Source organism: Pogoniulus pusillus, chromosome 3 (genome assembly GCF_015220805.1).
Source record: "Pogoniulus pusillus isolate bPogPus1 chromosome 3, bPogPus1.pri, whole genome shotgun sequence".
In the NCBI taxonomy this organism is placed as follows: Eukaryota; Metazoa; Chordata; class Aves; order Piciformes; family Lybiidae; genus Pogoniulus; species Pogoniulus pusillus.
In genome coordinates this window covers 27,618,177-27,629,544 of record NC_087266.1, presented here as the reverse complement: position 1 = coordinate 27,629,544, position 11,368 = coordinate 27,618,177, and the positions used below count along the sequence as shown (strand labels likewise).

The 11,368-nt window shown below is 40.9% G+C and overlaps 1 protein-coding gene across 1 annotated transcript; it reads right to left on the bottom strand.

The window, feature by feature from the left end:
* Positions 1–2,639: 2,639 nt before the first annotated feature.
* RFXAP (regulatory factor X associated protein) lies at positions 2,640–11,055 on the bottom strand. The gene is made up of 4 exons (XM_064167954.1): positions 11,012–11,055; positions 9,535–10,240; positions 6,913–7,020; positions 2,640–4,133 (listed from the first exon to the last, which is right to left on the bottom strand). The coding sequence occupies exons 1-4, from the start codon at positions 11,053–11,055 to the stop codon at positions 4,023–4,025; spliced, it is 969 nt and encodes a 322-aa protein (XP_064024024.1). The 3' UTR covers positions 2,640–4,022.
* Positions 11,056–11,368: the final 313 nt, after the last annotated feature.

The window sequence follows — 11,368 nt, the reverse complement described above, 5'->3', positions numbered from 1 at the left end:
GTACCTTTCTACAAGGTATAGAAAGCCTGAGTGGGCATTTTGGATTTGTTGTCTCTAAGTGTGAACACTTCTGCATGTTCTGCACCAGCACAAAACAGCCTTTGGTTTGTGCTGATCATCTACTCATATGATGCTCCAGAGTAGCCAGTAGCAGCAAGAATTCTGTTGCCTGTTTATCCCTGGGTTTTCCAAATGGCTTGCCCAGGTGTGCCTTACATTATATTGCCATATTTATGCTGCACTTTCCTTCCAGGGAGGTGAGGCATATGAGAGTCCTATCTCATATGGGCCATGCTTGCAAACTTGGTGCCTGTGCAGATTATGAACGTACTTTGAAGGCCACATCTCTTAGTCAAGATAGACATAACCACTACATCCTCCAAAGTCAGATACTCTTCCACTAGGGCCAATGTGAACATTTGCAGCTACTTGTGAACAATTTTTAGATCTTTATTCATAGTGTTTTTATTATCCATGGATGCTGCTATTTTATATCCTGTGTTAGTATTCAAATAATATTGCATAAGAGTAGCATAGGAAGAAATAGACCAACTAGTTAATAATTTTTAAATACAGACCTCATCAGCAAAGAAAAGCTAGAAATAGTCTGACCCCTTGCACTTTCACAGTAGTGAGCACATCATGTTGCAATGCATTCTTTCAATGCTAAAGTGTGTGTTAAGTCTTAGTTATGTCCATGAAAAGATTTTCAAATGAGAGCAAGGGAACAAATATTATGAGCAGAGATAATGCACATTGATACATTTTCTTCACTTAAGTAATTGAGTTTTTAATTAGGTATAATACTTTCAAACCATAAGATAAATATACCACAGCATGTTTTTTGCAGGTAAGTCAGTGTTAGCAATTGAATTCCTCATTTCGGTACCACCTTTAAGATGTAAATTAGGCTGAGACAAGTGAAGAAACAGGCCGTTTTGTGTGGGTCAGTGAAGTCACAAGGTTGCAAAGTTCTTTGCAGTCAAGGGGCCAAAAAGTGGATTTGAGCACTGTTTTTTGTGTTAAATATGAGCTGTCTGCTGCACAAAAAAACCTCACGAATCATACATAGATTTAGTAGTGTCACTTCCATTTACACGCAGTTCTGCCCTCTCTTTTCCATCAGAATCAAAGGAAAGCATCTGCACCATCCAGAACAAATTATATACTGTAAAACAGTCTAGATCACTGTATAAAGAACACTACTTGGACATCTGCCTCTTGAGAATGTAAAATCTTATATGTAATTATTTTCAGGAGCCTGAGTGATCAGGGCAGCCCAGAGTTCTCCAGTCCTATGCCCTGTCACACCAAGAAAGATACAACTGCTAATGAAGTAGACATTTTCATAAGCATTCCTCCTGCTGCATTTGATAGGAGGCATTCTGAAGTGAACAGTCTGATGTATGAACAGCACACTTTTTAACACACTCCATTTTTCTTTGGCTGGAATTATTCACTTGTAAAAGGGATTATTCACGTCTCGTGTTTTACTGTTAATAAAGATATTTCTGATTTAAGAGCTCTTTCCTTCATTATCTCCCCTTATTCTCTTTGAAAGATTAGTAATGGAAGGCTGAAGGTCTCATCCTGGTAAGAACTTTGGGAACCAGGGCATTTAGTAGTAGCAGTATTTATTCATACAGCTTAGATATAGGCAGGAATGGGTAATTTCACTGAATAGCAGGATGAAGCAGCACTTCCAGCAGTGAGATGCCAGACACAATAAAATTCATTAAAAAATAAAGCAATGTAAAACTTGCATGTTATAGAGTATACACATCCCTAATTATCCTGCACAATCTGAAGATGAAAGAGGATGTTTCACCTTACTTCTGAAGGAGACCGCCTTGATCTGACAGGCAGTTAAACGAGCAGTGATGCGTTCCCGTGACAAGCTGTGGAACAGACCCCCATTAGTGGCAAGAGAGACTTGAAGCTGTGTAGGTCTCAAACCACTGAAGGCTTAAGTGAGGTATATTAAGCATGCACCGAGGCAGAAGTCAACTTTTAGTCTTCCTAAAACTTTTTTTTTTTTTTTTTTTTTTTTTTTTTTTTTTTTTTTTTCTGCAATAAAAGCAGCAAGGGATCAGAAGATATAATGATCTTGGAGCCATGCAAACACTACTGGGTTCACACATGGTTTGGGAATCCCATCTGATGCTGCCCAGACAGGACAGTTCTGTTAGCAGCACAGCCCCTGCTCTCTGCACCAGCCTGTTAGGCACTAATACCACAGGCTGCCAGAAATAAAACATAGGTGAGCTGCACACCTCTATTCATATCTTCAGCAACTTTCATTTGTTTGAGGTAAGTAACTCATGCAGCACACACTTACACACTCTCTGCCCCTTTTCTACCGTGAAGGCTTGCTTATTTTTAAGAAGTTTAATCACCTAAATATTTTAAGCTGACCATTTAAAACAAAAGCTAATGCTTTATTCTACAATTTCAGCCCATGACATTTGCACATATATTCTGACACACTGAAAAGACTAATCTGGTTTTGCTTAAATAACTTTCTAGAAAAGCAGCCGTGGAACACAGCAGTTTCAATGCTACCTCATTAAGGGTAGCCAAAAAACCCAACACACTTAACAGAACAAACAAAAAAAAAAAAAAAAAACAGGCTTTGACTGTTTTGTCTTTAAAAGAAAAACAAATATTTTATTCAATTGCTTATTGGTCCAGACTGCTGATACAAAGGGTTTTTTTTCCATTTCTTGTTCAAACAACAGCTTGCACAATGCTACATACAATAAATCCCTACTGAACAAGTTACATACATACACAAAGCACAGCTTGTAAAAATTCATAAGACTAACAAATATTTCTGAAGAAATGTTATTTAGTAGATCAAACTGCTGCACTATCAAAGCAGTACTTTAGTAAGCGCTGACACCATGCAGATAACCTCCGTTTGGAAACATGGTTTAATACAAAACTTTGTTTTATAAACACAGTGTGGGATTCAACACAATATATTGTTTGGATTCTTCACCCAGTCAATTGCAAGTTAATCTGCACTGGCTGAAAACCTGAGAAGTCTAGCACTAGAGCCAGTTAAGTACCAGTTGCCTTGGAAGTAGAATTTTAACTAATTTTTTTTTAATATGACAACTACACAAAGGAAAAAGAAAAGCACAATCAACATTTTACTTTTTGGACGCATTTGGTATCACGAGTAAAAAGCTTTACAATTTAATTTAGTCACTTAAAATGAGTGATATTGTCATCTGTAATTAAGTTGTATTTTGTGTGTAAGAGGCTGGTTCTTAAAAATAACTCCACAAAACAAGGTCCAACTCTCAGTTGCATATGTTCCACCTAATTCTTTAAAGCTTTTTTTGCCCATTTACTTCTTTTGGAACTTTCAAATAAATTCTTTTACATGCTTTTCACAGACAATGAAGCATTTAAAATCTACTCAGTGTGTAGATAACGAATATATAGAAGGACCACCTGATTCACACTTTTCTGAGCCACTGGATCAACTTCTTGATGGCACGATGTCTTTGTCTTTAGTGCAAGATTCTACTGGACATCAGTTTCCCATATCCCTGAGCAATTGCTGTTAGTTCGTCCCAGTGACCTGGCTCAAATTCAGGACTTCATTTCACAACTTCCATAGAAAGTAACTCACTTCCTTCAATGATTGTCATCAAAGACCGACGTGTTTAACAGTAAATCCTTACATAGAAAATTGTTAATTTAGTGGAAGACTTTGGTAGGAAAAGGGTGTACAGCTCAACATTGCTAATATAAACAAATTTCTATCAAAAAATTAAACATTAAAATGAAGTTTTAGAAAGAATCAAAAAATAGACTCCTCCAGATTTGCTCACAAGTTTGCAGACACCCAAGCAGCTCAAAACCTCAAAAGTGCAAACAAGTTACAAGTAAAATACCTAACAGCAGCAACTTTAGATCTCCTTTAAATGCAGAGACTGTATTTATACAAAAGACACATGCTATTCCTCCTTTAGCACCAGACACATCTGCTGGTTACTGATCTGTTCCCATCACCCAGGTGCTCCTTGAAACTGTTGCTGCCTTTGTTCCAGAGCCTGCTGACTTAACAGTTGCTGTTGTTTCTGTAGAAACTGCACTACTTCTGGACTTCTGAGTAGGGACTGCAAGAAAGAGAAAGTGGACTTTAAAGAACTCACATATATTAAATAGCTACCATAGCGTTGTATTTATAATATTTTTCTATTTGATCACTTTGTGCAGGGTAACCCCAGTAGGCAACTAAGCATCACATCAGCCTTCTATTCATTCCCTGCTCAACAGGATGACGCAATGTTCAGTAATCAACATGTGTTTTCATCACAAACCCAAGACATGTTACTATAAAGTGAATTAACTGTGTCCCGGCCAAAACCAGTACACCTGAGTAACTGAGGGTTCAATTAAATGCTGAAGAATTACAGAATATGCTCACAAAAAAGTATCTACAGACTGTTTGAGGACATCAGCAGATAACCAGAGGCAGCATTAATACACATCCTGAAAGCAGATTCAGAATGTAAATATACAGTACCACAGAAAAACAAAGATGGCAATCTACCAACATATTGAAAATATGTGCATCAACTGTGCATCAGTTCTGAACCAACTTCTACATTTTCTATTACAGATTGCTCAACAATACTGTAATAAATAAAATATTTTAGTTCTACAGCAAAGTTTATGTGCCTGTCATAGTTCAAGCATCTGGATGATGCTCTTAGTCACATGGTTTAATTTCACATAGTCCTGCAAGGAGGAGGGGGTTTAACTCAGTCGTCCTTATCAGCCACTTACACCTCAAACTCTATGATTCTGTCTTTCATGAGTGTTTAGTAATTTCCCAACATTTCTAAACAGTAGTCCAGCCACAAGGAATGAGTTAAAAAAAAAACCACAACAAAACAAAAACCTTCCACTTTCTGTCACAAAAGACAGAAATATCTAAAATCATTTGCTTCTGGCTCCTGGCCTGAACTGGTGCAGTCTGTGATCCAGCTCTGGATACTCAATCTCCTTCCTTGATGGACATATTAGTAAGGTCAAACAGCAAATCAGGTTGGGAATGGATCCTTCCAAAAATTAATACAGGAAAACTAGGCTGCTTGATCATTATGCATGGTCACCCCACTGATGCAAGCAAACACAGACACCACCTCTGTAATCCAGATTTACATTCAAAAGCATCAGCAACTTTCAAGGCTGGGTTTAATTTTTTTTCTATTAAAGGCAATTCTGCAGAAATTATAATTGAACAATCATTCTGCACCTAACTTACACCTATAACAGCACTGAATAGGTAAGATCAATGAATTGCCACTGAAAGCAGTTACTAATTGAGCAGATGCACAACCACTTTTTTTTTTTAATACTATGCATGATCAAGTCACTTCACTGAAACTGGGCAGTCAGGAAGTAGTTTTTTAAAAGTAGTTCTTTTATCTGCCGAAGGTCTTATGACATAAAGATGCTTTGGGCTCTCCATCCAAAATCTGGTGCTTCACAGTGCCTTGCCTCTACCTTCTTTATCCAGTGCAAGGTGCACATCTAGACACACGTGGGCTGCCAAAGCAGCCTCTCTTCACAGAGATTAATCCCATGCAAGAAATTTATCAGCTGGCATAAAGGACTTGATACGTGTAAACAATAATTCTGCAACATAAGGTATGGAACACCCTTGAATAACACAGGCCATGAGAGATCTTTCCTGAGTCACCACAGAACCCTGTGGCTTTGTGTTGTGTAAATATGCTTAAAACAAAGAAGAAATTCTAAAAGAAATAATGCTGAATGAAGAAACAGAGTCATAGGAGAGAGAGAAGCAAAAACTGGAAGAACCTCAATCTCACTTCAGCAGAATACTGCAATGAAATCTTAGTTCTTGAAGACTCTTGACACAGCTCTTTGCAAAAGCTCTCAACATCTATTTAAAGAGTTTCTGGATGATATATTTCTAGGAAAAAATGTTTTATTAATAAGATATCTTTCAAATTCAATTAAAAGCCACATTGACTAGCAGCATCCAGAAAAGGAGACAATTCACTAAGTGGAGCGTGAAGGACAACAGATAATATGAAAAATAAGCTCCACAGTTCATTACTTTTTTCTTGAAAAGAATTAAGAACTACACATACTCCTCTGAGTTTTAGATACAAATAGGTGCTCTTACTGAGAACTGAAGAAAACAAATCTATATAGATGTATACTTAAGACTAATACAATATTTCTTTAAATATTTTCATACTTCCGAACAAGAACTAATATGCCACATTAAATTGCTGTAGGTTGCTTTGCCTAGCTAACAGAGAGAACAGGCAAACAGTCCCATTAGCTACTGAAAAAAGGAGATTATAAAACCAGCAATGGAAAGTTATAGATGCAAAATAGTTTCAGATAACAGAAGGGGAGATCTCATAGCATCATTTCAATATCTTAAGGGGACATACAGGAAGGCTGAGGAGGGACTGTTTTTAGAAGGGCATGTAGTGATAGGACAAGGGGTAATGGTTTTAAACTAGAGAAGGGTCTACAACTTTTGAAACATGGCAGTAATTAAAGCTTGTATCAGACTATCTTGCATTATTCTATCTAAAGCTTTAGAAAAAAAGATGGTTTAAGAAGTTGAAAACATCTTGGTTACACCAAGGGCACTATTTACCCTAAAGAAGTAACTACTTATTACTACCAAAATACTCAACTTCAGTTAATGTAGCAGTGATTGTTAAATTTAGTCTTCCAGTTTCCTTTACACAGAGGCCAAGACACATCTGCTCTGCAGCACACTTCAAATTTGAAAACATGCACATGTAGTGCATGAACATCAGACTGATCTTGATCTTTCACAAGGGTGACAAACATTGTTACACTGCCTGAGTTCAAAACCTCTAAGGAAACAAAACTTACCAGCCTCTTCTTATTCAATACTTGCTCTAAGAGAGTAGGTCTTGATGGGCGATCTCCAATGGATCCTGTTCTCTGTTTTGCAACAGAAACTGAGCCTTCAACACTATCCTGCATAAAAGAAAATTAGAAAGTCAAGTTACACTATAAAGCCAGATAAAATGTTACCTTTCCTTTTTGCCCCAAAGAATCCCAAAAGCAAAGAATGTCTGTCTCATGGAAGGGTATCTATCCAATAACTGGTCTCTTCTTTCCACATTACTTCCACTATTTCATCAGTCATGGTGAAGCAAAGCGGACAAGTAACTCTTCTAAATCGCAAAACCAACCAGGCTACTTTAGCTAATTAATGGGTTGAATTTGTTTGATTTCTGAACAAAATTAAGACATCCACAACAGAACATCTCCAGTTTGTGAAAGTGAATGATATCTAACACTTACAATTGGGCAAGAATAACAATAATACTTCTAGCAGCAAAATAAAACATACTTCGGAACACCATTATATATTCGCCAAAGCCACAAACAAGTGACAGTAAAATATGCATGTTTTTTCTTTCCAAGTTTATTCTATTCCTAGTACAATCACTAGCCATATAAATTAAGACTGTCTTCTAAACAACACGGCTCTACAATCCTCTCTGGAGAAAATGCTCATAGTTTGAGAAATTTCGAAGCAATGCTGTGTCCTGCGTGTATCGAAATCACAACTTACTGACACCTCCATTTACCTGAAATGGTTTGACCAAGAGCAACAACAAATGCTGTTTTTAAACTCCAACACCATAAAACAATAGTATTTTCTGAAGCCTTTACAGATACCACTGAAAAAAAGCAGACTAGCTTTAGCACAGAATATTCTGCTTTCTCCTGCAAGTTCGGGCCTTAATTTCATGACATTCAAAGTAACCTGTAACTTGCAGAAACTGGGACAAGCCCACTCTCTTCCAACATGCAATCACTGGGACTTCATGTTTAAGGATCAAGAACTTTCAACCCATCACTACATGAAATGCAGAAGTCTTCACTCATACCTTCTCTCTTTTATAAAATAGCACATCTATTTGTGTAGACACACCATGTACAAATCTAGAATTCGTCCAGATCTTGAATACTCTAAGCCATTTCTTTTCTCATAGCTGAAAGAGAAGTTGCTACTGTAACTAGGCAAGATCCAAAGAATGGTAATAAAGATAATAAAAGTGTGTAACTTTCTACTTTGAAACAAGCATGCTAGCCTTTTCACTGAGAAAAGCAAACAACTTAGAGGCTAGCACACCAAGTTAAGTGTCACAAACTGGACAGGAATTAGCTGTTTACTGTTACCTTCTAATGTAAACACTAATTGGCAAATTAAGTTCAACAACAGCTACATTCGAAAACAAAAGGGAGATTATTCAAACTAGGCAGCAGATCTGCAGCAGATCAGAACGTAAAAGATACCGAGAGTTTACCAGGGCTAAAAAAAAAAAAAAAAAAAAAAAAAAAAAAAAAAAAAAAAAAAATCAAAGAAGGTACACAGAGAAGACACTTTGTAACTTAAGAGTTACAAAATGCATCAGAAAACCTACACCTATCTCGGCACATCTTCTGAGCTGCGAGAGAGCAAGAAACTGGAAGAAAATTCCCTAGCAGCATCACTACACGTGCCTTTTGCTTACACACCTCCTCCGTGGCAGCTTTTACAGACAGACCAAATAGGATTCATTGATGTGATGGCACGTATATGCGTTAGCATTGCATTCACACGAAGGAACAGTAGCAAAGTTTTTGAAGGCCAGTAATTTGCAGTTAGAGCATTTCCAGTCACACAGCTTCAGAGATGGCTGTGCTGACAAAAACGGTTGCTTTCAGTATAACACCAGGTAAGATTTTTTTTTCCTTCCGGCAAAAACTATTTTATACTTAACCCTTGAAGAACAAACTAGCCGCCACCTTCAAACGTAAAACTATTTCCCTCTTTCTAGTTCAATTAAGCACAAGATCTTAAGTGCCAACTCAAGTACAAGTGATCACCACAAACTGTCTTACCTTGTCTGAGCCTCGAAATTAATAAGCTGCCAGCATCAGTTCACCCACTGACAGTACTTCTGTCTCTAAATAATACCGAGGTTTAGAGAAGTATAAACTACCAGTGGTCTAAATTTAATTTTTCTGCGGTTGAATATGAGAAAAACAACAATCAACTGAAATACACAACTCATTTTTATATACAATCTAATCTGACATCAAATGGCCTATGACACTAAAACACTGCATTTCAGTACTACTTCCGTCAAAAATACTGACATCTCTCTTGGATCTAGACTCATCACACTTCCTTTCTACCAGTAATTTTCTTCATGGAATCTTCTGATAATAGTTGTAGGTTGACCAGACTTAAAAATGAGAAAACACAAAAGAAACGCAGCTTGCTCTCGCAGCAGAAGAAGAGCCCGCTCTAGAACTCCTTTCTTCTCCCGTTTCCTCCGGACAGAAAAACATTCCAGCTGACAGAAATCGATTTTCCACGGGAAGACCATACTCCCAGGAGACTAGACAGCAGCTGCGCTGCCCATTGTCCTCCCCACCCGCCGAGGCCCCACTGTCCTCCCCACCACAACCTCCTGTCCGCCGGTGTCTCACCTCGGCCCGCGGGCCAGTCCCCGCAGCGGCCGCTCCGCCACCTCCCAGGGCCTGGTCGCTCTTCTTGCGTTTGTATTTGTCCTTGTAAATCTTGTTGCGGTGGCGCTTACACATCCAAGGCTTGCGCTGCTTCACCACCTGCGTGGTGGTCTCGCTGCAGCCCTGGTACGTGCAGCTCTTGCAGCCGCCACCCGCCGCGGTCGTCTCACTGCTCGAAGATGCTGCCGTTGCCACCGTTGCCGCCGCCTCCTCCTCCTCTAGCTCCTCCGGGCTAGCCGTGCTCTCACCGCCCGCCGCCTCGGCCTCCTCCCCTGCCTCCGCCTCGCAGTCGCCGCCCCCTCCCAGCTCGTAGAACAACATGAGGCCTCCGCTACCGGAGGGCGGCAGAGCCGGGTCAGCAACCGGGAGCGGCAGCACCCCCCCCGCCGCCGCAGCCGCCGCCACCTCCTCGCCGCCGCATGGCTGCATCACGAGCAGCGCCAGCTGCGGCGGCGAGGAGGAGGAGGCGGAGGAGGAGGCGGAGGAGGAGGAAGAAGCGGCGGCGGGGCTGGCCCGCAGGTCGCCGGTCACCGAGCCTCCCGCGCGCACGCCAGCCGGCACCTCATCCCGCGCGCCTCCGCCGCCCTCAACGCGCCTGCGCCTGCGCCCGCGCCTTGGCCGGCGAGAGAGAGGCCGCGAGCGCCGTCCCGCCCGCCGCAGGTCACGGCTGCGCGCGCGAGAGAGGGGCTCGCCCCGGCGCCAGCCAGGGAGGCGTGGTCACGCGGCTGGGCGTGGTGGGGAGGGCGTGGAGAGGGAGGGGCGAGAGAGCGGGGCGGGGCTGGCGTCGTAGCGATCGTGGTGCTGGGTCTTGGGGCGGTCTCGGGCGTTGCTTTCAGCCTGCTCTAGCGCCGCTGCATGAAGTCATTGTGGCTTTCCTAGGCGAAAGGCTCTCCTTGTGGCCATGTTACTGACACTGCTGTGAGTCTGGCGCTGTCAGCCTGCTTAGCCTCTCGTCTTGCAAATTCCTGTGATGACTGTTCAGGACCCAAAGCGTTATGCCTCTAATTTTCTTAAGCACCGTTTCTGACTGCATTTGTGTCCTTCCTTTCCAGACATTGCCAGATGGTCAGTGGGGACATGTGAGCTGAGTTTGGCTTCTTCTCCCATTCGCTCTTTTTATTGCCTCAGCCTATTGTTGCCCCCGTAACTTTAGGCATGCTGCACCTTGGCAATTCTTCATTCCTTCGTTCGGGTATTGATTGTCTCCTTGGTTTACTCCCACTTGCTCTTTTAACACTTTGTTACAAGTTTCTTCTGAACTGTGAAGGCCATCCTGGCATATTTTGTACCATTGTAAGTACAGTATTTGCAAGTAAACATCTTCGTTTTGTAATGTAACTGAATGCGGTCTCTGTAATCTTAGTCATCTTTTCACTTCACAATCCTGACACGAGGAACCGTTTCACTGCTTCAGTCCTTTTTTCTGCGAAGGTCTTACATTTTATTCCAAGAAGAAATTACAGCTTCTAATGCAACTCTCATGCCTATCTTCAGGTCTTTCTCCCACTTCTGTCTCTGTCGCAGGCCCTGGATTTTTCTCACTTCCGCAAAGAAGTCCCACTAACCTCCCATCTCTTTGATTATCTGCTTACTTCCTTACTCTCTGTGGGTTCTTGCTGCCTTTCTAGTTGCACCCATTGGCTCACCCACATTAAAGGACAATGCTGACCCCATTTGTTCTCTAGTAATTACTACAGCTCCCTTTTCCTGTTATTAAGGTGATTATGCTGTTTAGAGCTGTAACCATTTGTTTTCACCTTTGATCATGCTGTAATACAATTCTCTCACATTTGTT